This window comes from Aquila chrysaetos, chromosome 22 (assembly GCF_900496995.4).
Source record: "Aquila chrysaetos chrysaetos chromosome 22, bAquChr1.4, whole genome shotgun sequence".
NCBI lineage: Eukaryota > Metazoa > Chordata > Aves > Accipitriformes > Accipitridae > Aquila > Aquila chrysaetos.
The window spans coordinates 12,220,919-12,245,565 of record NC_044025.1 but is presented as its reverse complement, the minus strand read 5'-3'; the positions used below and the strand labels follow the sequence as shown (position 1 = coordinate 12,245,565).

General features: G+C 64.6%; 2 protein-coding genes across 3 annotated transcripts; one reads left to right on the top strand and one right to left on the bottom strand.

Moving 5' to 3' along the window:
- Positions 1-2,937: 2,937 nt before the first annotated feature.
- On the top strand, positions 2,938-19,603 carry CPLX2 (complexin 2). Of its 2 annotated transcripts, XM_029998381.1 has the most exons (5): positions 2,938-3,068; positions 7,810-7,908; positions 17,198-17,305; positions 17,794-17,969; positions 18,142-19,603. In XM_029998381.1, the coding sequence occupies exons 3-5, from the start codon at positions 17,275-17,277 to the stop codon at positions 18,337-18,339; spliced, it is 405 nt and encodes a 134-aa protein (XP_029854241.1). In that variant the 5' UTR covers positions 2,938-3,068; positions 7,810-7,908; positions 17,198-17,274; the 3' UTR covers positions 18,340-19,603. The 2 variants fall into 2 exon arrangements, with proteins under 2 accessions (XP_029854241.1, XP_029854242.1); XM_029998382.1 differs by lacking the exons at positions 2,938-3,068; positions 7,810-7,908 and adding an exon at positions 14,919-14,966.
- A 1,217-nt stretch (positions 19,604-20,820) lies between these two features.
- On the bottom strand, positions 20,821-24,569 carry THOC3 (THO complex 3). Its single transcript, XM_029997754.2, has 6 exons — positions 24,268-24,569; positions 23,645-23,801; positions 22,569-22,773; positions 22,116-22,277; positions 21,925-22,025; positions 20,821-21,582 (listed from the first exon to the last, which is right to left on the bottom strand). Exons 1-6 carry the CDS (start codon positions 24,448-24,450, stop codon positions 21,419-21,421), a joined length of 972 nt encoding a protein of 323 aa, XP_029853614.1. The 5' UTR covers positions 24,451-24,569; the 3' UTR covers positions 20,821-21,418.
- Positions 24,570-24,647: the final 78 nt, after the last annotated feature.

The window sequence follows — 24,647 nt, the reverse complement described above, 5'->3', positions numbered from 1 at the left end:
CGCTGGGGTCTCCAAGCCAGTACTTCCATCTGTAGGAAGGAGGAGAGCAGGGATGCTCCCTTGTGCATGGCAGGGGTGAGCAGGCAGAGCAGCTCTCCCACAGCCGGAGCCTCTCCATCCCCTCAGATCCCACGCTGGTGGCACGGAGACAGGCCCAGGGACCCTCTGCTAAAGGACAAGGTGGCAGGGAGGGCTTCCTTGGTGTCGGAGCCCTATGGGCTCCTTTCTCAGCCAGGGATGCCCCATGAACACAGGCTCCCATCAGAGCCATGCTCCTGGCCCGCTCCCCATCCCCAGGGCCAGCTACCCTGGTGCTCCACGGGATGCCCAGCCTTGGCACAGCAGGAGGAACGGGGTGAAAATCAGAGATTTCCATCCCTCCAGAAGAGGCTGTTGGCAGGGAAGGCAGAACTACACTTCCCAGAGTGCTCCTGGCCCTGCCTTCTGTCAGGGGAAAGGCTGAGGGACCCAGCCACCGGCTCCTCCCTACTCCTAAATTATTCTCCTTATTATTTATTTGTGGTTTTTCTGCACTTAACTGTCTCCCTCGTCCACTTAATTGGGGGATTATTGCCACTACCTGCCCGCCCGCCAGAGCCCAACTCATTACTGGGGCTTATTTATTAGCAGCGAGGCAGCAGAAATGTACCCTGCAGCTCCCTCTCCTCCAGCGCAGGCTGCTGGAGGCAATGGAGGAAAGCAAGCGGGGGCCAGGACGGGGCCAGTGATGGCAGGCACGGCCACGGTTTGGCCAGGGCCAGGTCAAAACCAGCCTCTGCCGGGTACGGAGGTATCACCGCAGCCTCCTTCAGTGTCTGGCATCAGCCCGGGACACCGCTGCTCTTGGCAAAGCATGGAAGGAGCAGCGAGAGCCTGGCTGCTCCTTAAAAGTGCTCCCCGAGCTCGCAAAAGGTCAATCGCACAGCGCTGTCCTTCTGCTCACAGCAAGGGACCCCATCTCCTCAGCACAGTGGCGGCGGAGTGACAGCCGCATGGCAGGGCGATGCCAACATCTCGCGGGAGCCCACCATGGAAAGGCAAAGGGACCAGTTGCCCCCTGAGCCCAGAAGGAGCCGGCAGCACCCCACGGCCCCTCTCCAAACTGCTGCTCCCATTTCCAGGCAGGAGAATCCAGGAAGAATGTGGGACAGCAGAAGCGAGCCTGCAAATTGAGCGCTTTGATAAATAAAACATGGCGAGAAGGCAATCAGAGCTGCCCACTTGGCTGCCGGCAGCTCTGTCTGTGGCGGCTGCTTGGGGGGAATTCACAAGCGGTGCCACCCCAGCCGTCAGGCCGCCGGCCCGGCGCTGCTCCTCTGCTTGCATCCAAGTTTTGCTGCCTCAGCACCGAGGGGGATTGATTTATTCATCAGCCTTTCCATCCCGCAGCAGCCCTGCAAGAAGGAGTGGTGCAGTGAGCTGCTGTGTGATGTGACAGCACCGTGGCAGGGACCAGGGAGGACTGACCCCGGAGGTGGCTCCCGGCTGACCCACATCCCACCTGCCATGATGCCTGGTGGATGAGGGACTCCCTGGGGTGGGAAATGTGAGCAGCAAACTCCCCCTGGGCCATGCTGCTGAGCCCTCCTCAGGCACTAAGACACAGCCATCCTGCACCCCCTTTTCAGGACGGGAGACAGGACCACGTTTTTCAGAGGGCGATCAGAGATCCCCATGGCCAAACCAATTGCAAAGCCAAGTTGCAAAGCAAGGAGCCAGCCCCAGAAAGCACGGATCCCAGAGCAACCCCAGGGCTCGGTGGGAGCTGCTCTGTGCACTCACAAACCCAAAGTAAAACCCAGCAAAGGAGTGCTTTGCCCGCCTGCCAGGGAAGTGATGGCAGCAGCCTGTGGAGAGGGGCTGGGCAGTGGGAGGATGAGACCCAGCCCCTCAGGCCAGTGGGGGTCTCAGGAGTCCTCTTGGCCATGCTCTGCACCAAGGGCTGGGCCCTGAACCAGAGTTTTGGCTTCTTAAAACCGCTGGGGACAAGTTCTTGCTCTTTGCCCCACTCCCTCCTTCTGCCATTCCCTGCCCCATGCAGCAGCGCACGGCCAGCCTGCCCACACCCCCGTCCCGAGGCTCTGCAGTCCCCTGGTGCAGCGCCCGTCTCCGGCCCCTCCGCCCGCATCCCGCGCCCGCATCCCGCATCCTTCCCCGCATCCCGCACCGCCCGCTCTGCTCCCCTCGGCTTGTCTGTGAGCTCTGCGGACCCCAGTGGGCTCCCAGCTCTTCATCACCCCCCATCCTCGGGACACCCCGCATGGGAGCCTGGGCAGGGGCATTGTTAGGTCTCTGATTTGGGAAGCACCGCTGGCACCCCAAAACACCCAGAGATGCCCTGCCTAGAGACCCCTCCTCTGGGGGGCCTGGCAGTGCCATGGGAGGGCAATCACTGACTCTGGGGGAGAAAAGTGCTGGGCCCTGGCGGGAAGGATGAATATTGGAGGGAATTGCTGGGTGGGGGGGACTGGCAGGTAGGGGGTCAGGAGGGATGGGCAGGTGCTGCGACAAATTGCTGGGTACTGGGGAAACGGGGGTGGCGAAGAAATGGGGGGTACTGGGAGGCAGGGCCAGATACTGAGGGGTGGCTCTTAGGGGCACTAGAGGTGCAGCTGCTGGGGACATAGCCAGGTACTGGGAGGGCTGCCTGCGTACTGGGGGGCAATTGCTGGGTGCTGGGGGGCATAGCCGGGTAGAGGAGGGATGGCTGGATAGCAGGGGGCAACTGCGGGGCACCGAGGGGGGCGGCTAGGTACCGGGGGGGGGGGGGGGCAATTACCGGGAACCGAGGGGACCTGCCGGGCAGCGGGGCCGATGGCCGGGTACCGGAGGGGAATTGCCGGCCGCGGGGATGGAAGGCCGGGGCCGGGGGGCTGCCGCCGGGGGCGCGGGGCGGGCCGGAGGCGGGCACGGAGCCGGCCCCGCCCGGGAGGCCGTGCGGCGGAGGGGGAGCCAGTACCGGGGGCCCCCCCCCGTACCGCTACGGCTCCCGCCTCCCTTCCGGCGGCGGCTCCTTCCCTGCGCCGGGGGCGGACGGGGCGGACCGGAGCCGCGCCGAGCCCAGCCAGGTGGGTGCGGGGCCGGGCCGGGCACCGGGAACCGGGCACCGGGGACCGGGCACCGGGAACCGGGGGCGGGCCCGCCGTGCCGCAGAGCCCGGGGGGGGGGGGGGGGGGCCGGGCACGGGCACGGGCACGGGCACGGGAACCGGCCCCCCGAACCTCCCGGGGCCGCCGGCTTATGTAACGGGGCGGCGGCCGCGGGGATGCGGGATGCGGCATAGCGGTGCGGGATGCGGGGAAGGATGCGGGATGCGGGTGCGGGATGCGGGTGCAAGACGCAGGGCTGAGCGGCGCGCCCCCGGACCGCAGGGCTGGGGAGGGGGGGACGCCGATGTGGAGGGGACGGCAGGAGAAGGGCTGTCACCCCCGGACTGTGCTTTGCATCCCCCGCCCCCCCCCTCCAGCCCCTCCAGCCCCTCCGTGCCTGGCCGTGCCCTGCGGGGGGGGGCTCTGCAGAGCGGGGCCGTGGGCAGGGAGAGGAGGCGACCTGCTCCCCCCACCGCCCCCTGCCTGCACCCGGGGAGGCTCAGCGCAGCCTTCTGCTGTGGGGAGCTCCTGGTACCCGCCGGGGTCTTCCCACGCCTCCCCATCACCGGCTCCCTCCTCCATCCTGCTCTCCACGGCTGAGTCCAACCGCTCGTGGAGCATCCCAGCTGCACGGTCCCCGGTCCCCCGGGCTCCAAACCCTCTCCCCTCTGCACTGTCCCTACGAGATTCCTCCCATGCCCCACGCTCCAGCCCCTCTCCCCGCCGTGCCCCCAGTGCCGTGGCTGCAGCGCACGGGGCGGGTGGCTGCCGAGATCCAGGCCTGGCAGCACGCAGTGGCACTGCCACCCGCATGGCACGAGCGTGACCGGGCAGCCGCTGCCTGAGGCAGGCAGCGCGGTGAGTCAGAGCAGCAAAGCAGGGCTGGCACCTTCGCTCAGGACGGGGCTGACGGCTCAGGGCTTCTCCATGCGACTAGCCAGGCTCTGCAGGAGGTGGCAGCTGCTGGCTGAGGTTGGTGAAGGAGCCAGAGCGATTCGAGTCAAGCTGAGGTGCTGGGTTTGGCAAATAAAGGATGAGGAAGGATGGGCTGGGATCAGGGTGCAGAGAGGTGTCCTCCCTGCCCTCATCCTCCCAAGGCCGCAGGACCCCGAGGGTTGCCAGGTCAGGCTCCAGCATAGCCAGGGGAAACAGGGAGCTCAGCCCCGGGCTGGCAGCACTGCTGGCAGCACTGCTCCGGGTGTCCGACCCTCAGCATCCTGGGGAAACTGGAGACAGCTCAGCTGACACAAACCAGCACAGAAAAATGTCTCAAAAGCCTCCCTTGGCTATGGGCTGAGTGTTTGTTTCTTCGATTGCCTCACGTGACAACATTAGTATTGAAATGACCCCAACCAGGCAGAGCTATTAACACCTCGCAGCGCTGGAGGATGATTGCGATTCGCACCTTGGCTCTTCCCCGGGTTTCTGCAGAGGCTGCTGCCAGGCACAGCCAGCCAGGCCCGGTGCTGCTTGTCAGGAGCCGTGTCAGGAGCCGAGGAGAGCCACGTTGAGTTGCCCAGCATGGTTTAAGCACCGGAGCTGAGAGGTCCCAGCAAAGGTCTGTTACTGCAAAGAAACCCTCCGGGAACGAGACGGTGACTGCTGGCAGCATGGCACAGCTCCGTCCCCACCACTGGGCACCAACGTGGCCCCATGGCCCAGAGCTCAAGAGGTCTGGTCTGGCAGGTGGGCATGGTCACTGCAGCCCAGGCTGCCACCTTTCCCACCGGCACCGAGCCCAAGCCCTCGGGCACCACGCGCTGCCTGAACAGCCAGGGCCGGACCCCCCTGCTCAGAGCAGGACCTTCCCAGCAGCCAGAGGATCTCTGCTCTCACCCACAGCCTCCACATGTTCCTGGGCAGACCTTCCCATTTGTTCTTATGCCAGCATCATCCTCGAGTTTAAACGATCCTTCTCCCTCCCCGGTGTTTACTCGCCGGGTGTATTTATAGAGAGCAATCAGGCCTGCTCAGCCAGGGTAAACAAGCTGCGCTGCTCTCGCGTGAGCACTCTCTGCTCACTTGTCCCAGGAGCTTTTCCCTCTGCCTCTCCCAGCTCCACGGAGCCTTCCTGGCCGCAGAGACCCGGACTGTCTGCCTTGTCCAGCCATGGGCTCTCCAGGCTATGCCTCCAGGCTCCGGTATCTTGCTAGGTCGCCCGGTGCCTCACCAGGAGCCGGTCACCTTTTCCTGTGTGCCGTTCTGCACCACAGGTGCCTGCTCCTCCTGTAAGCAGCCAGGCCAGCAGGTCCCTCCCTCCCTAGCTGGTGCCACCAGCTCCTGCTGTTACACTCACCAGAGATTCAGAAACATCACTCATCTTGGCCAAATCCCAGAGCTCCATGATGGTGTGACCCAGACCTGCCCTGGCCCGTGGCAAGATGAAGACTGCAAGAGGTGTTGAGATTTTTGAGGCTGAGAGTCTGCTTTTTGAAGGCAAGGCAGGTTGGCTTAGGTACAGGACCCCAACTGGGAAATGCATCTGGGAGCTGCTCAGTGTGGCATGGCACCCTGAGCCCTTTGCACCCCTGTGTGAGAGCCAGTATGGCACACTGCTGGCACTGAGTCCAGTTTGCAGATATTTTCCCCAAACATCATCACTCTGAGCCTTCCTTCTCACCCCGGTGCCCGGACACAAAGCCGATGCCAGCCCCACGGCAGGCCATGAGAGCATCTTCCTTAGGCAGGAGAAACACTCTGAGATGTGGCCCAGAGCTTCCCAGCCTGCGCACCCCACTGCTTCCCTTCCCCAGCCCACCCTCCTCTGCAGACATTTGGACAAGCTCAGCTATAAAAGCAGGGTGCTGAGAGCCAGAGTGGCCAAAGCAGGAGAGCTGTGGACTCACTAATAGTCTCATCTCGAGCATTAAGTTTTCCCTGGATGCTGTGTCTTGTGTCCAGACCTCAGCTGGATAAAAGCATCCCTGCCAGTGCCTGGGGGCACTGCAGTCCGCAGAGCTGGGGGTGTCCTGGCACCGTCACCCTGTTCTGCTCTTCCTTACCCTCCGCTTTGGCTGCGGTTGGTGTCTGGTTGCCTGGACAGACAGACAGACTGAGCTAGTGCAGCTGTCCAGGTGGGATGCATCTTCGTGGTACTGGCAGGCTCTGCCCGTTGCAAAGGCAGGAAAAAAACAATTTGGTCTGGCCCAGAAAAAAAATACCCTGCAGGGATTGGAGCAGCATCCCCCAGGATCCTCTGCATCCTCTAGTGTACCTGGGCAGGGGCTCCCTGCTCTTCCCACCCTCTGGGGTTTCAGCAAAGAACAGCTGATTTGGACCCCAGGCCATGGCCAGCAAAGCAGGGGACTGATCCTGTCCCAGCCCAGCTTGTCTCCTCGGCACTGAGCTGTCTGGAAACTAGCCACCCCCAGGCACACGTCCCTGCAGCACTCTGCAGCCTGTCTTACCCCGCTCCCGAACCTTCTCACATCCCGAAGGAGGCAGCGGTTGTCCCCAGCAAAGGTCACCTTCACGCTGCTGCTGAGCCCTTTCCAGGCTGAGCTTTTAGCTCTGCATTTCCCAGGGAAGCAGACGCCGTGCTGGGGTCTCCTCAGGGTTCCCACTGGGAACCCTCTGCCCCTTCCCCGCAGCGCCCAGAGCTCAGGGTCCCTGGGGTGAGCTTGCACCCTCCCCAAACCCAGCACAGTGCCCAGGGGCTGGCAGTGTTTCCTGCCCCCGGGGCTGGGATGAGGCATCCCTGCTCTGTAAAGCTTTTAAAAATGCAGGCTCCATCCATCCCAGCCCCTGCTCCTCCAGCGTCGCTGTTTGCCTGTGTTTCCCCCAGCTCCCCTGGGTCATATATTTATCTCCAATTTGCCAAAGCCTCCCTCCTTCCCCAGGGTGGAGGAAAAGCCTTTGCTCGAAGTCAGGATGAATTTGTAACTTCCCCAGACACCTGCTCCTCGAGTCGCAGAGCACAAATCACACTCGTGGCACCCATCGCGGTGGCACCAGCCACACCGTGGGGATGGACCACTCCAGCGTGGCACCCAGCACCCTGGTACCTGGGTCTCTGCACAGCCCCTGCCCAGGCCAGCATCCCCCAGGAGCACCCCCTGCATCTCCCCAAGCATCACGGCAGGATTTCAAGGACATTCAGGGAAGGGACAAGATCCCCGGTGCAGAAGCTTCCTGACATCCAGCAGAAGTGGGGAACCCAGAGCAGGGCCAGGCTTTCTCAAATTGCAAAGTCTAAGCAGGGGCTTTTGTTTGGCGGCTTGTTTTAACTTGCCATTATGTTCTCCAAAGAAGAAATTCATCATTTGCAAGCTGAGGAAGGCAGAGTTAATGTGAAATTTTAAAACCCTCAAAGACTTGAGAGCCCTCTAAATATTTAATGAAAGCATCCAAACTGCCGGGTGTCTGCAGAGACGGCCAGGAGCCCTGTGCCAGCAGCAGAGGTGGTATCCCTGGTCCAGGAGAGGACCAAAGACCCCGACGGGCTGCCACCTCCCGCAGTCTGTCACCCTCTGTGTGCCCCACTGGACTCCCACCTGCGGGGACATGGTGGCTCTTGGCAGCAGGTTGCTCCCGTCCTTGAAGGTCAGGATGGGGGGGGGGGGTGAACAGACCCACCCTGGGCCCCGTGGGTGGGCAGAGAAGGCAGCAGGCTGTGGTGTGCTCCGTCCATCGCCCATCAAGTGATTCCGCTTTGTCCACCCCATCCAGTCCTGGGGCCCCACCATGGAGCTGATCCTCTCGCTGTTGGTATCTCCTGCAGGCCCCGCTCTCCCTGCGATGCCCAGCTGCCCCCGCGAGGTCCTCGTCCCCCTGCGTTAGGTGCCGAAGCCTGCAGACGCCTGGCGCTCCACGCACCAAGGTAGGCAGTGCTGCCCCTGCTCTGCACGCCGTGGCTCCTGGGGGGCCAGCTACCTCCCCACGGTACGGGGGGCACAGCGCAGCCATGGGATGGGTGGGGGGGGTACAGAGATACCACTTGGGGCTGCCTCAGTGGAGCCAGTCGGGCCCCCCAGGATGGGGGGGGTTCCATCATGGGCATTCTGGTGAGACCCTGGTGCAGGGCAAGAGGCATCTGGACCAGCTCAGGACCAGGCTGAGGCCGTGGGAGCGGGGAACAGCTCGGGCTCTGGGGCGGATGCTGGGCACGGTGCTGCCTGGGGACCATGGCAGGTGACGGTGACTGTGGAGCTGGCACAGGGCCAGGGTTTTTTTTTTTTTTTTTTTTTTTTTTTTTTTTTTTTTTTTTTTGCCTTTGAAAGCCCCCAGATGGGAAAGGTACGAGCCAAACCCCACTGAAAGCAGCCAAGAATGAATTTTCTGGCCAGAGCCCCAGCAGCTCTTGGAGCAGCGCCGTACCCGTCCGGTGTCACGCTGCAGCGGAAACCCCGAACGCAGGCAGGCTGAGGGAGGTCTGAGCTGGGGTGGGCAGTAAGCCCCCCCCCATCCCAGCTGCCCCCCAGTGCGGGGGTCTCACCCCTCCCAGCACCCCGAGCCAGGGCAGCGCAGGCTCATCCCGCTCCCACCGAGCTGCAGCTTGGCTGGAGCCCAGACACCCAGATGTCCCCCCCCCATGCTGCCACAGAGCCCCCCACTGCGCAGCCATCTGCTGCTGTCGGAGGACAGGGCGTTCCCAGCGTTGTGGCCCTTGGCCGGCTCTGTTGCCCAGGGCACGGGGCCTTTCAGCTCCCAAACCTTCCCTTTCACGGGTTGCGATGGGCCCTTCTCCCCCAGGAAGGCAGATGCTCTCCCACAACTAGGCTGGGAGTTTGGGTAGAGCAGGACCAGCCATGACGGCATCCCCGTTCCTCTCTTCCTCCCGCTCCCCAGCCTCGGCGGTGCAGGGGGCGGTTAACACACCCCAGGGTCTCTGCCCTTGTCTCGGGAACCCCAAAGAGCTTGCAAGATCTTTGCAAAACCAACACCTGTATCAGCACGAGAATGAACCCCAGGGGAGCAGTGCCCAGGGTCTCATTTTTGATAGTGATTTTGCTGGAGGGAGGAGGGGCAGGGGCTGCCGCTGCTCTGCTGTGATCTGGGCGCCCGGTCTTGAGCTAATCGTGCCCTTGTCCTTCATGCCTTTTCCCCACCGGTGAAGTGAGGGTGGGTATAACTCCTCCAAGGCTTTCCGCGAGGAGCAGGTGTGCAATCCCATCCTGACACGGAGCCAGGAGGGGACCCTCGGGCATCCACTCCCCACGCAGTTCCGACCACCTCTGTCACCGGTGCCTGCACAGGCCCTGCACGTCCCTGCCAGGGCAACAGGGATGGAAATCAGTATGTGCACAGGCTGGCTTCTTCCCCAAAGGCGATGGCTGGGGCGATGGGGAGGGATGGGAAGGCAGCGCAGGGGATCGGGGGGGCTTTTGTCTGCTCCCCAAGCAATGCCTGGTGTGCTGTTCCCAGCTCCGCTCCACACCGGCCCCTGCAGAGCTGTGCGGGTGTGCGTGCCTGCCATAAATATTGATGGGGTGGACTCAGCGCAAGTGTGCCTTTATATACGGCGATTGGGATGTAAATGCTGTAAGTACCTGCTGTGTGGGCAGGAGAAAGCAGTGTCGGTGATAGCATCGAGGCTGAATGCACAGTGGCTTTTTTACAGGGAGGTCGGATCCATCCTGCATAGGGTGGGGAGGTGGGAAGCGGCCGGATGAGTAACCCCAGGGGTCATAAACCTGTTTGGGGAATCAGCCAGACCTACAGCAAGCCTAAATCTTCCGGCTGAGACTGCAGCGAGCCACCACGGCTCCCACAACCCGCTCCCCGCACAGCCACGCCAGGATAAACAGCGAGGGGCTGCAGTGCCTCTGTTTAATAATGCATGGCACAGAGGCACCGGACGCACGCCGGGAGCCGTGGGGACGAGGAGTCGCCACTGCAGCACTCGACCAGCGGGGTCCATCCCAGCATCCCCCAGTGCTCATGGGACATGGACACCTCGGGGCTCGGGGTGGCCCTGAGGCTGGGGCTGGGTGAGCAGAGCTCCCCGTGGCAAGGCACAGAGCAGCGGTGGCAAAGCCAAGGCACTCGGTCACTCAGCGGCTGACATCCCAGCCGCGCTGGATGCTTCTTAGCTGGAGCCTAGAGCGGGTCGCTGTCCCCTTGGGCACCCTCGCTGGGAGATTCAGCCCCTCCGTCACTCTTTCTCGCACAGATGTAGGCATAGATGGTCTTTTGGGGGAGCTCTGGAGGACTGAGCAGCGCTGGGAGCACCCTTCCCTCTCTGGCATCCTCCTGGGACGCTGCCATGCTGGGAACAGCTGGAAGCCGCGGGCTCGGTCCCCTCCTCGCCCCAACCCTTCTTCAGCCGCAGCCACCCCGGCTCGCACGCTGGCTGCCATGCCCGGGACGAGCGGGCGCGTGCTGGGGCCCCGCAGGCACCAGTTCACAAGCAGCTCCTGCAAATGGCCCCCCCCCCCCGGGGGGGACGACACACACGTCCCTCCTTGCGCGCGGTGCCGTGATCCGGCCCCGCCGACCATCTGCCGCAGCAGCTCCCTGCCACCCACTCCCCAGCCCACGCTGCACCCCGCGGCACAGAGCTGGGCAGGGATGGCCTGGGGGGTGCCCAGCGTACCCCCCCCCACCCCACAGGCAGGAGCCTGGCAGGAGGGGGCAGACGGGTCTGCGGGAGCAATGCCGACGGGGCCGCGGTACCGATGCAGATGGGTCTGCAATACTGATGCCGACAGGGCCGTGGTATTAATGCAGACGGACTCGTGATAGTGATGCAAGAGAGCAGGAAAAGCTGCAGCGTCAGCCTGGAGCCCCTCTGGCTGCAGGGGTGCTTTGCGGCCCGGGCAGGGCAGGGCATGGGGAGGGCAGCGGGCAGGGGCATCCCTTGTCCAGCCAGCAAAGCCTGGAGCTGGGGAGACCCTCAGGGCACGGGAGCAGCAGAAGTTATCCTGTGAGGGTGGCTCCAAGGGTGGATTTGGCCTGTTTTCTCTGTCCCTCACCGGTGAGCTCAGGGCCCCCTGCCACCCCCGGCCCCCCACCACCACGGTGCTGCTCCCACGGTCGGGCAGAGCACCACAGCGGAGCCGGGGTCAAGCCACAGCAGAAGCCCCCCTCCCTCCCCGCCAGCCCCAGGGCTCGTGGCGTGCTCCCACGTCGGCCCCACGGTGAGACCCACGTTCACACCCCATGCCTGGTGTGGGGGGGGATAACAGGGGGGAGTGGGTGCCGGGGGGGGGGGCACCCACGTGTGCCAGGGGTGCTGTGACTTGCTGCAGGGGCAGAGCGGTGGCCCCGTCGTCCCCAGGGGCTGGACGTGGGTGGCTCTGAGCACCACACGCTCGCCCTGAGCACGGCGTAACAGAGTGACCCTGGGTCCCCCTCGCCTCACGCGGTGTCACCGGCGGGAGGGACAGCAGGGTTGGCAGCAGCTGTCCCTGCAGTCTGTGCTCAGCCGCTGCACTGGAGGGTCTGGCTCCAGCCTGATGCTACAGCATGCCGGTGCCTGTCCCCGTCCCTGTCCCCGATGGATGCCAGCCCCCAGGGGCCAGGGCTGCTCTTCAGAGGCTGCAGCTGCTGCGTGTTTTGTGCTCCCTCTTCCCCTTCTCCCCGCTGTTGTTTTTGTTTTGTTTAAGAGGCTGGGTTACGAATTTTAAACAGGCTCCTGAAAAACCCAATTACCTCCAGAAGACAACCTGATAAAAGCTGCCTAAGTGGCACTGTGGAAATCGCCTTGTGCAGCAGCCGAGGGAAAACCAACATAACAAAGCCTTTGGAAATGGAGTTAACCACTTTTAATCCCTCGGTGTGATGAGAAGGACCAATAATTATTTTCTGCAAAGATGGGGCAGCGAGAGGGGGATAAGTAAAATAACTGTCCTGTGCTAATGGGTGGCAGCAGGGTGGGCTGGCGGTGTCGCAGGGGTGGGTGCGGGTACTCAGGCACCCGCTTCCCTCTGCCTGAGAGCTTTGCAAGGTCCCCCAGGGGCTGTGACCTTGCAGGGTCCCCGTGTGGCTGCAGGGCCTGGGAACGATGCTGGCAGCGAGGCGGACGGGTGCCGCTCGGGCCGTTGCTGGCGGCGGATGCGGTGGGCGATGCGGCAGCGGCAGTCAGCCCCGTGCCCTTTCGCTGGGCGCTGGCGGGGAGCGAGGCGCTGCCAGGGCCCTGGCACTCGCACCGTCTTCGTCCCTGCCGCGCTGCCCCCGCGAGCCGGCACGGAGGCAACTTGCAGGACTTGGCAGTGCTGAGAGCTTCCTTCTCCATCTGGCCATGGCGCTGCCCCCCCCCCCCCCCCCCATCCCTCCCATCCCTCCCCGTCCCTTCCCTTCCTGCCTCCCCCCGCAGCTCCAGGCAGCCACCCGGCAGGTGACACTGCCCAGGACGATGCCAGGGAACAGCTGTGCCTAAGGAGTGTCCGTGCCGGGCGCAAGCAACTTCCCAGCACCGGGAGCATCCTCCAAACACCTGCCAGAGCCAGCTCGGCTCTGGGACTGCGGCGGGGGGGGGTCCCCTGGGCCCATGCCCGTCCCAGGAGCAGGGGTGTCCGCAGGGGGGTACGGGGCAGGAGGACGGAGGCGATGCCCAGGGCTGGTGACGAGCCCCTGGCTGCCCTTCCCATGGGAGCCCAGCCGGCAGGGCAGAGCTGGGTGCCTGCCAGCCTGTCGGCTACAGTTGTGCTGCCGGCACCGGCAGCCGGAGTGCCGGAGTGGTTGGCCACAGCTCATGTGAGCCTCGTGCTTCCCGTGGCAGCAGGGATGGGGGCTGCTTTGCCCACCTCCCCCTGGCCACCCCGCACCCCGCGTGGGGTCCCACGCTTGGGGACAGCACTCCAGGCCACCAAGCCCCAAGGAGGGCAAGCCCAGCTTAGCGCTGGGTGCTGGCACAAGGGACGGCCCTGCCAGCCTGGCCACAGCTCATACTGGGAGCAGTCCCCGGGCACACTGGGAGCTACTGGGGGAGGATGCGCTTAATGCGCCAAGGCATCTCCAAAGATTGAAAGACTCAAGGACCCATCCCAGGAACAAAAGGAGGCGTTTGTCAGGCGCTGAGAGACGGGCTCGTTAATTCCTCCTGACTGTCACACTTATCTGTAATGAATTTGTGCTCCGCTGTATTATTTTTAATACAATAGGAGCGGTGCCGCCCGCCCACCGCCCGGCTGCCGGGAGCGCTGACGTCAGCGCCCGGAGCAGGGCTGCCGCAGGACGGACGGATGGACGGACGGGCCAAGTGCAGGCCTGTCTTGCCTCCCACGCGCCCATCCCACCAGCTGCTGGTGGGCAGAGTGGGGCTGGGCGCGAGGGCAGGAGGCATTTTTTTCCATGGAGGTGGAAAAAGGAGTCGTTGGTTGATGCCACAGTGGAAGGAGGCTGAGGGCTCGGGGCCGGCGGAGATGGGGTGCGCCGAGGGGTATTTTGGGGAGCGGTGAGAGGGGGTGAACAAGAGGGCCATGTCCTTGATGTGTTGTCCCTGTGCTGAGACCTGGCCGCAGCAGTGACTGTGTGTCAGGGCAGGAGCTGGCAGAGGGTGCACACACACGGGTCTGTCAGTGCCGTGTCCCTGTGGAGGTGCTGGGCTGGCACTTACATGCTGGCTTCGGCCCCCCCCCCACGGCTGCGGGACGGCTGCCCACTGCTGCCCAACATCCTGCATCGCCCCTGTCCTCCCCACGGCAGCCCCGGCGGTGCCCAGCAGCACCAGCAGCATCTCTGCAGCTCGCACCACCGGGCTTGTGGGGGCAGCTGCAACCTGTCCCAGCTCCCCGCAGCCTCCCACATGCAGAGGCGGGGGGGTCCCGAAACGACCCCGCACCTAGACCCTCTCCAGCACTTTTCTGGGCCGTAGCCATGATATTCCCCGCAGGGCTGCTCCTCCAGAGCCTCACTATTAAACAGCAGCTATCCCCAAAGCCTGGCTCAGAGCACCACTAATCTGATTTGCGAAGGGCTCGTCTTGTTTCTAATAAGCCAGGGCTGGATTAATTAGGAGGCGCCGACTGCCCCTCTGCAGGGTGGCAGGGCTGGTGATGGGGCACGCGCCTGTCCCCAGCGCCTCGCCAATGCACTGGGATGAGAATGGGAGACCTGGGGGAGCCCAGTGCTGCAGCTGGGGCGGGGGGGGGGGGGGGGCCAGGAGGGTCTACAGGAGCCCGTCTCCCTTGGGGCAGGCACAGCGGGGCCGGGCAGGGTGGTGCCCCCCGTTTCCTGCCCAGGACCCCCCCGGTTAAGGGAGCCCTGAGCTCTGTGGACATCGTGGCCTCGACGCCACCGCGCAGCCCCTCCCAGCATCCCCTGCTTGAGCACCCCCCCCCACCCGCCTTGGGACCCCCCCCGCGGGGGGAGCAGCACCAAAAATCCAAAGCCGGGGCCTCCGAGCAGCAGCTGCTGGCACTGGGGCCGAGGTGATTTATCAGGGACTTTAATTAAACTCCCGCAGCCGCCCTGCACCGCTGCGGAGGGGGCCGGGGTGCTGCAGCTCGGGGTGCCGGGTGAGGGAGCAGGGGGGTGCGGGATTGGGGCCGGGGGGGCAGCTCCCCGGTGCCTTCGCCTGATTAATGCCTCGTTTGGCCCATTAATTGCCGCGGAGGTGAATCATTAACCCCGCGCAGGACGCGCTCCCCCCCCCCCCTCCCCGCGCCATCCCTCCGCTGCGGGAGCGGAGTGGGGGGGTCCGGGAGGGATCCCCGTCCGCATCCAGGGGAGCAGTGTGGGGGTCCCCGGCCCCCCCCCCCCCCGCGAGCACCGGGACGTTTCCCCGGGGGTCGTGCGGCTTTTCCCGTGGGGTGGGTCCCGCATCCCCCCCCCCCCCCCGGTGGGGGGGCCGGGCCGCGCGGTGGCGGGGCGGGGGGGGTGTCGCCCCGGGCGGGCCCACGCGTGCCGCCGGGGGCGGGAGGGGGGCCGGGCCGCGGCGGGGCGGGGCGGGGCGGGAGGGCGGAGCGGCGGCAGCGGAGAGCGGCGGCGGAGCCGGTGAGTGCCGCGCCGCGCCGGTGCTGAAGGGACAGCGCCGCCGCTGCGGCACCGGGCGGCACCGGGCGGCGGTGGCCCCTCGCGTGCCATCCACCGTTGTGGGGGGGGCGGCGGGTCCCCGGCTCACCTCGTCCCCTGCGCGACTTCCCCCCCCCCCCCCCCCACTCGCCTGCTCCCGCCTTCCCGTGTCCCTGCGCCCCCCCCCCCCCCGCGTTCCCCTGCGTCCCCTTCGCCCCCTCGTCCTGTCCCCCCTCCCGTGTCCCCCGCTCGCCCTCCCTTCGCTCCCCCCCCCCCCCCAACTCCGCGGTGCGTCCCCCGGGTTCGCACCCCCCCCTGTGGTCCCGGTGTCCCCCGCACGCCGGGTGTCCCCTACGTCCCGTGTCCCCGCTGTCCCCCGCCCTCCCGGCGCCCCCCCGTGTTCCCTGCGTCGCTGCAGCCCGTGCGGCCCCGCTGTCCCCGTGCCTGCTGGTGTCCCCCCCCGGTCTGCTACGTGCCCCCGCGTCGCCCGTGTCACTGCACCCCCCGGTGTCCCCCACGTACCCCGGTGTCGCTGCGCTCCCCCCACGTGGCCCCAGTGTTCCGGTGCCCCCCCGTGTCGCAACGGCCCCCGCTGTCCCCTGCACCCTCCCTGTGGCCCCGGTGTGCCGGCGCCCCCCCCCGGTGTCCCCACATCCCCGGTGTCCCCGAGCCCCCCTTGTGACCCCGGGGCTCAGCACAGTAGCACCTGGAGGGCCAACCCCCCCCCCCCCCCCCCGGTACTGCAGGGTGCCCGGGGCTGGGAGCAACAAACTTCCCCGGGAGCCCCCCCGCAGCCCAGCAGGGTCCCGGGGAGCCGGGATGGGGGGAACCCACGAGGCTGCGGCACCCACAGGGCGCGCACACACACACACACACACACACACTGCAAACTGCACACCCAGGCTGTGAGCACAGCCTGCAGCCCCCCCCGCACACAGGGCACACGGGGGGCACAAGCACACGCACCCCCATCCCACAGGCACACAACGCCCCACACACATACACACCCCCCCACCTGCAGTCCCCCCCCACACGCACACAGAGCATGCAAACAGCCTGCAACACCCCCACACGTACACACACGCAGCACAGTCTGCAAATTTGTGTGCGCACCCCGCCCCGTACAGCCTGCAAACCCACAGACCTGCACACGCAGCCCCCCCACACACCAACACAACCTGCAACCCCCCCCAGTGTGCAAACACATTACACGCAGCACACACCCAGCGCACACAAACACAGCCTGCCAACCTCTGCACACACACGCACCACCCCCATTTGCAAGCCCTTGCACACATATCCACAGAGCTTGCAAACCCCCAAACTCACACACTCAAAGCTTGCAAACAGGCTGCAGCCCTGCACACCGTGTGGGCACACGCAGCTCGCAGCCCCACAAACTTATACGCACATGCACGTGCACACCCCCACCCCGTGCAAACAGCCTGCAGCCACCCGCAAACACACCTCTTGACCAAACACAGCCTGCACGTACAGCTCACACACACCCAGCGCACGCAAATGCGGCGTATACACACACACACACACACACACGCTCCGTCCTGCACACGCAGTGCCCCTGCATGCCATCACCCATCTCCAGCACCCGCAAGGATCACACACACAGTCACAGGCTGCTGCCTGCAACCCCTGCAGCCCCCAAACACTGTCACAACCTGCCAACAGCCTCTTCTCCATCCCTCTGCAGAGCACACGCGTTGCGATAAGACACACGCGCGTGCACACAGCACCCCGTGTCTGGCTGTGCCACGCTGACATCCCCAGGCAGGGTTTGTCGTCGTCCCCCCCCCCCGCCAAAGCAGGGGTATGCGGTGGGTGGTGGCGTGGTGGGTCCCCATCTCACCAGCCCCCCGGGCAGCACCCCGGGGCTCCCGGGCTCCTGCTGCCCCCCCCCTCCCGGGGGCAATGCTGAGGTGCAGAGTCCCTCTGGGGTCCCTGCCCTGGTCCCTCCACCAAGGGGCCAGCAGGCACGTGAGGAGGGGGCCGAGGGGCGCAGGTGCTGCCAGCAGGCAGATCTGCCCAACCTCTGCCCACAGACCCCCAAAGCTCCCTCTGCCCATCCTGGAAGGCGTTCGGGGCTGGAGGTGCAGAGGGTGCAAACTGCAGCCCCAGGGAGCATCCCATCCCTCATGCCTGGGCAGTGGGGACCCTGGGCACGGCGTCCCCGACCATGTCCCTCTCTGCCCGTGCAGGTGGCCCTGGTCAGCGAGCCCGGACAGCAGTGGATGAGTGCTGGGCGCTGGCCTAGCCGCACACGCACACCGGCACCATGGACTTCGTCATGAAGCAAGCGCTGGGCGGTGAGTGGGTGCCATCTCCCCTCAGGGTCACCCCTCCGGGAGTGATGCCAGGCTGGCACCCCAGGGTGCACGGTGGGGGGGGACATGGCAGGGGGACAGAGCTGCGGGGAGAGCCACCGGCAGCGGGGAGCTGCTGCCGGAGCCCTCCGGGGCTCCCATTCGCTGTGCCAGCAGCGCCTGGCTGGGGAATCCCGGCTCTCCCGCTGCTAAGTGGGATTCCCCGGCGGGTCCCCTGGGTGCCAGCACCGAAGGAGCTGCCGGCGTCTCCCCCGGCTGACGCCAAACTAGGGCAGTGCAGCCAGCCCGCAGCACTCCCCATCCCCACAGCCTCTGGAGCCCGTCTGGGCTCTGGCACGGGTGGCACTGGGGACGTCCCAGGTTGTCCCTGCTGGGGGCCTCCGTGCCCTCCCTGCCTCCGCAGGGGCTTTGGCAGCCAACGCCGGGCTGCGGCACCCTTGAGGACAGGCCGATGGTCTTGTGCTGCACAGGGGCCACCAAGGACATGGGGAAGATGCTGGGGGGCGAGGAGGAGAAGGACCCCGACGCGCAAAAAAAGGAGGAGGAGAGGCAGGAGGCCCTGCGCCAGCAGGAGGAAGAGCGGAAAGCCAAGCACGCCCGCATGGAAGCCGAGCGGGAGAAAGTCCGGCAGCAGATCCGTGACAAGGTGGGCACACGCCTCCCCTGCGCCCACCCCTGCCCGCAGCACCCGGGGAGGGGCTGGGACAGGTAGCCGGCGCAGCCGGGGAGGAGGGTGGCCCAAGGCAGTGGTGATGGGCACGGGGCACAGCACGGGCAGCGCCCGCTGCCTGCCCTGCTGAGGGCCTGTGTCCTCACAGTACGGGCTGAAGAAGAAGGAGGAGAAGGAGGCGGAGGAGAAAGCCGCACTGGAGCAGCCGTGTGAGGGCAGCCTGACGCGCCCCAAGAAGGCGATCCCGGCGGGCTGCGGGGACGAAGAGGAGGAGGAGGAGGAGAGCATCCTGGACACCGTCCTCAAGTACCTGCCCGGCCCGCTGCAGGATATGTTCAAGAAGTAACAGCACCGCCAACCCTGCCATGGGGTGCTGGGGCACGGGCGCCCTCTCCCCTCCAACCCCTCCATCAGTTCCCTTGGCCCCGGGGGGGGGGTCCCCGCACCCCCTCCTGCCCTTTCCCCGGACCAGACCAAAAACCCGCCCCGTCCTGTCCAGGCAGGGCCCCACCACCACGCCGTGCCAAAGGGGAGCGGCCCTGGCCGGACAGGGTGAACCGGGACCAAATGCACTGATGTAACCTCGCGGCAGGCTGGGGGCACCCCAGGCCCTACCGGCCCCCCCCGGGGTGGCTCCCTGTGCCCCCTGCCCTGCCCCTCCTGCCCTCCCAGGGGACCCCGGCAGGCCTCCACTCGCCTGCCCTCGTCCCCAGCACTGCCATCCCCCTGCCCCGTCCCGCCCTGGGCCAAGCCCAAAGCACAAAGCCAGGCGCCCTGCCCGCAGCTCCCCCATCCCCGGTCCCCGGGCACGGGGGTCCCCCGGGGCTGCCCAGTGTGCTCCAGCATCGGGGGGTCGGAGGGGACCCCCCCCCTCCCCGCATCTCTGGCCCCATAGTTAAAGCCATATCAGTTAGACTGCAATACTTCAGCACCGGGAGGAGCGGGCGCCGCGCTCCGCCAACCGTGTACAAAGGCACGCGCGGGGCAGGGACCCCCCTGCCTCGTCCCCCCCACCCCGTCCCCGCCATCCCCACCGCTCGCTCGTCCGTGTCTCGGCCCCGCTGGCCCCCGTTCTCGCATTAGTGTCTCTGTGCCAGGGTGCGCCCCGTCGCTCCATGCGTCCTCGTGTCCGCTGCTCACGCTCCCACCCCCGAGTCCCCACTGTCCCTGGGGCCACCCGCGGCGATCAGCCGAGAGCCCCCTGCCATGCTGCCGGGGGCCCCCGCTTTGCCCCCTGCAATAAAGCCAGCGCAGGGGGGGAGGGCTGCCGGGCCAGTCCTGGGCTGGGAGCGCCCGGCTGCCCCCCACCTGACACTGGACACACGTCCCCCGGGCCTGGGAAGGGATCCCTGGGCAAGCGCCCCGGGCACGTACCCAGGAACCGCTGCTTGCATCCCAATGGGGGGACGCGGGGGCATGCCCTCACCCCAGCCCATCCCTTGCCGCACCGTGCTCCCCCCTCCCCGTGCTTCCTCCGCCACAGCCCCCAGCTGCTTACCAGGGCCCTCCCCGGGAGGCGGCAGGCGGCTCGGGGCCCCGCAGACATGCTGTGACCATCCTGCTCGAACTAGTCTTTGACAAACTAATAAAATAAAGGGATTTGTACATTGCTCCGGCTTCTTCTCAGCCATTGCTTCCCTGGGGCCCCGCGCCAGCTCCCTCGCCCCTCCATCCCCCTCAGGGCTGAGACCTGGCAGCTCATCACACTAAGGGAGGCCACAGGGCCCACCCCGGGCAGCACCCAAGCCAGGCCACAGGTGAAGGGAGAGGCCGCACACGGCTCCCAGAGCCCTGCTCACTCCACTGGTCTCCCCACAGCCCTGCGTCTGCCCTGCAGGCGCCCTCTCCGGGGTTGGGGACAAGGTAAAAGGGGAGGGTGCTGGTGGGCCCCCATCCCACAGACATGGCAGGGGGACTTCTGCCCCTTCCCCCTGACTCTGGGACTCCCCTCCCAGAACAACTGGGGATACCCCTGGGGTATAAGGGCTGTTTCTTGTGGGTCACAGCCTTCTGCCCCGCCAAGAGCAGGGGCATGGGGCTACAGTCAGGCCCTGGGCAACAGGGCACCTTATGCCCCGCAGCGAGGCAGGGCCCCTGGCAGTGCCCAGGCTTGGCACAGCCCTAGAGGCCTCCGTCCGGAGCCAGCCTCAGCTTTGACTGATTTGCCATCATTTACCAGCAAAGAGCTCAGCTGTTACCCAAGCGGCATCAGCAGAGCAGTCACCTGGAAAAACTTCTGTCAGAAGAAAATATTAGGGTAGGAAATGATAGAGATCTTGCAGGCAAGGTCTCCATCGCAGGCAGGCTGCATCCACACCTTCTCTGCAGTGACTGTGTCCCCTGCGACCCAGCATGCCAGCGCAGGGGGGGAAGAAACCCCCATGGCTCTCCCTGGGGAGCGGGGACACGGGAGGCACTACTCGTCACCTCTGGCAGGGGTGCGGGGAAAGGCTCTGCCCAGGGCCAGTGGCCGTGGCGTGGGACAGGCAGCATCTTCTGCTGGGGCCAAGGCCCTGCTCCATCCATGCGGGGTGCTGCCAGGCGGGAGCAGGGTTACGGGACCGGGACAGGTCCCTGCGGCTGTCCCCATCCTCTGTGCAGTGTCCCTGTGTCACTTGTCCCCAGCGTGGGGGCACAGTGCCCCCTGGTGGGGTGACAATGCAGGACAGGAGACAGTGACAGCGGGGACAAGGGGGACAGCCCCTCGACACAGACCCCGCAGCCAGGGCCTTGCCATGGCCAAGGGGAAGGAGACAGGGGAAGGGAGAGAAGCTCGCAGGAGAGCAGCTCAGCACCCCCTTATTCCCCCACAGCAGCCACAGGCACCTTCATTATGGAAGAGGATTTATCAAAATTAGAAAAAACAACCACAGATACAAAAAAAAAAAGAAAAAAAAAAAAGCCCCAGCTGGGGAAACATCCCCCAACTTGCATCCCCCCACCCTCCCCTCGCTGCCCCAGTGGGGGGAAGGGACACGGGATGTCTGGGAGGGGAAGGGGCAGACTGTGCTCCCAGGGCTGCCCTCGCCACCGGCCGTTGGGGACAAGGGGACAGTCACGTAGCTTATCACTGCTGGGGAGCCTAGCTAGAGCGGAGCTCCTCTCATGGGAGGCTCCTCAGCAGTCACCTTCAGTGACTGACTTTCTTTGGCCACTTGCGTTTGGAACAAGCCCCCCACGCCCCAGAGAGGAGGCGGCAGCCCTCAGACAGGAGGGCAGCCCTGCTAGCATACCCCCCACCCTCCCCAGCACACAAGCTGCTTTTTTACAAATGCTCCCAAGAGCAGCACATGCTGCACAGCCAAAGGTCACAGTACTGCCAAGCAGGCAAGGAGGGGAGCCATCTCCTTACCCCGACCTATACTAACTAAGCACTCTCATGTCCCCGAGAGCAGGGAAGCGTTGCCTCGCCCGGTGCGGTTTCATTAGGAGTCATTGGGGAGCCCGAAGAGCTTGACGGTGCCTGCCTCCCGGCTGCTGTCGTATTTGCCATCTTTGTCATCACAGGCGAAGGCCAGCAGTGGCCTCTTCGGGTGCCAGGCCACTGTGAAGGTGGGGGACTCACACTGCACCTCCCAGAGCTTCTCTCCTGCATGGAAAAGGGGCCACGTCAGCCTGGAGAGCCTCCAGCCCTCCACTGCACGCTGCCCCGTAGCGCACACCAGAGCCAAGCACCTGCTGCTTCTCTCCCACGCAGGGCAGAGGAGGAACAAACACTGCTTCAGCGCCTTTTAATCACCTGGTGACAAGGCACAGACATGACAGAATTGTCTACCACAGACTAACGAGGCAGAGGCTCCCCCTCACGGCGCTCTGCTCTATGCAGTCAAGCTCTTCCTTAGCAGACTGATACTCCCAGTGCCCTCCCAGCTACACCAGCACTTCTCCATCCGATTCCCTCTTTGCCATTCCCCAAAAGTCAAACCATTACCTGTCTCCACCTCTGCAATGTCAATGAAGTGATCTTCTGATGCCGATGCCAGCATCTTCCCATCGTGGCTAAAGCTCAGTGTTCGCACAGGCCAGTCAAGCCTGCAGCAACAAAGCGAAGCAGACAGTGAGCCACCTCCCGCACGGTCACCGGTGAGGGGAGGCAAACAGCTTCGGGACAGCACTACGTACCTTGAGAAGCACCTCACACACACCAGTTCATCCACATCCCAGAGGCTGACTAACGCATCAGCACTGCCCGTGGCAAAGTACTTTCCCATGGGATCAAACTTGATGCAGATGCAGTTTGAAGGATGGGCATTGATGGACTGAATGGGTTTCAGCTCTGGGTAGCTGCAGAGATGAAGGGAGAGGGCAGGAAGCAGTGAGAGAAGCGTAGGACTCGTCTACAAGCAGGGCAGGCATGAGGCACACTGGGACTGTGAGCAAACCAAACTGCTGCAAGGCCACGCTCTCGGAAACCTTGAGTGCCAAGCAGCTCCAGGCAAGTTCATTCCCCCCAGAGGGGTGGAAATTGCTGGGGTGTGGGACTTGAGTTCCTCAAAAGCAGCAAAGGGGCTTGCAGACTGATGTCTGCTGCAGCCAGCCCCACTACCCTGCCCACCCACTGCCATGGGCACCTACCTGAGGATGTTGATGCAGCCGTTCCCGTTAGTGAGGAAGAACATGTTGTTATCGTTGTTCCAGGAGATCTCATTCACCTCAAACTTGAATTGTTCCTCAGCTTTGGAGCGATGCGTCTTGGCATCAATGAAAGTGACCACGTCATCCTTGTTCCCCACTGCAATAGTCTGTCCGTCAGGGCTCCAACAGATGTTGATGTTCTCCCCTGGAGGGACAGAAAGGCAGCAGGTCCCGTTTCCACCCAACAATCCACAGCAGCCATAAGTTAAGCAGACAGGTGGCTTTTATTCCTGATCCAAGGCCACAATCTGCTCCACTAACTCCAAACCACTCCCAAATGGGAAAGACTGCCAGGTCTGCAGTCTAATACACAAACCCTATACAGTAGCTGTCCAGCAAATACATACAGTTATTGAAAATTAAACTTGACAGAACCACAGCTTCAAGCCAATATGACTGCATCACTGCCCTTCCTGTTTCAGTCAAGATGGGACCACAGCAACCACCAAACAAGGTCAACTCAAAGATCCTCTGAATCCAGTAATCTTCGAGATCCACAAAAAGCAGAGGCCAACAATAAACACATATGAACGACAGTAAGAACAAGGCAGGTTTCTGTTTGTCATCTTACAGCGCCATTTCCAGCCCCAACAATTCAAAATTGGAGATTTCCAAGGGCAGAGATAGTATCTGGGTTAACTAGCAAATAAATTTGAAAAATCTCTTTCTGAATCCACACAAACTTTTACTTCCACCGTGGCTCTCTGCAAACGTGCCTTTCCCCAGCCTCCAGCCTTGCAGCCCGCAGACTCCAGACACAAGTACACAGGACATTTTAACAGTCAGCATCATATATCAGTAGTTTCTCCAGCCCTGACACCAGAGTAAACCAGCCCTCACGTTCACTACTGTTTCTTACAGATCAGTGCAACTCAAAGATGAAAGCAGTCAGCAAAGATGCCCCGATCACCAATACCCACAAGAAGGGTCCAAAGCGCTGCACCACTGCACACAGGTCCCACGCAGCTGAGGTCCTGCTGGGACCCAACGGCCCTCCTGGGAAGACAGGGACTCACCTTTGGTATTGACAGTGGCGATGCACTTGGTGGTGCGGACGTCCCAGATGCGGATGGTTTTGTCCCCGGACGCCGTGACAAAGAGGTCAGGGTTGCTGGGGTGCCAGCAGAGCTGATCCACGCTGTCCCCATGGCCCCGGTAGTTGTTCTCCTTCACCTGGAGGGGGAGGACAGCCATTGACAGGAGAGATGAGCCCAGCTCTGCCCACCGTCCTGCCCACATCCCAGTATACTGCGCCCCACTCCACTGCGGGTTACCAGATGGGGCGGAAGCCCAGCCCAGAGCCCCACCGCCATTTCAGTCACCCACCGCCGGCCGGGATGGAGGAGCCCTCCCCACCTCCCCAGCCAAGCACCAGCTCCACTCCCAGCTCCCTGGCCCTGGCCTGTGGGGACCTTGGCGACGCTCCTCTTCCCGGTACAGACCCGAGTCCCCGCTTCCAGGCCTGGTACCGACCACCGGGGCTACTGTTCGAGCCCGAGGCGGGGGGGGGGGGGTCCCGGTACCAGCCCCAATCACCAGTCCCAGCCCAAGGGCTCCCGGGGCGCCCGGGTACCGATCCGATTGGCCGCTCCAGGTGTCCCCCGGGGCCCGGTACCGAACGGCCGCCGGAGGAACTCACCAGCCGGTCCTTCTCGAGCAGGAAGACGCTGGCGGTCTTGTCGAAGGAGCCGGAGGCGAGGCGGCGGCCGCAGCAGCTCCAGGCCACCGAGTGCACCTTGGCGCCGTGGGCCGGGAACTCGCGGCTCCGGGTGTTGGCGCGGAACAGCTCCTGCATGGCCTGCACGTAGGGCGACAGCGCCATGGCGGCGGCGCCGCGCCGCGACCGGGAGGGCCGCCGCCACCACTGCCCCGCCCCGCCGCCGCGACTGACGCAGCTTCCGCCGACCCCCTAGGCCCGACCCGGCCCGCGGCCCGAGCGCTGCCGCCGCCGGGACGGGACGGCACGGGGGGGGGGACGACGGCGACGACGACGGAGGAGGGGCGGAGCCGCCGTCCTCC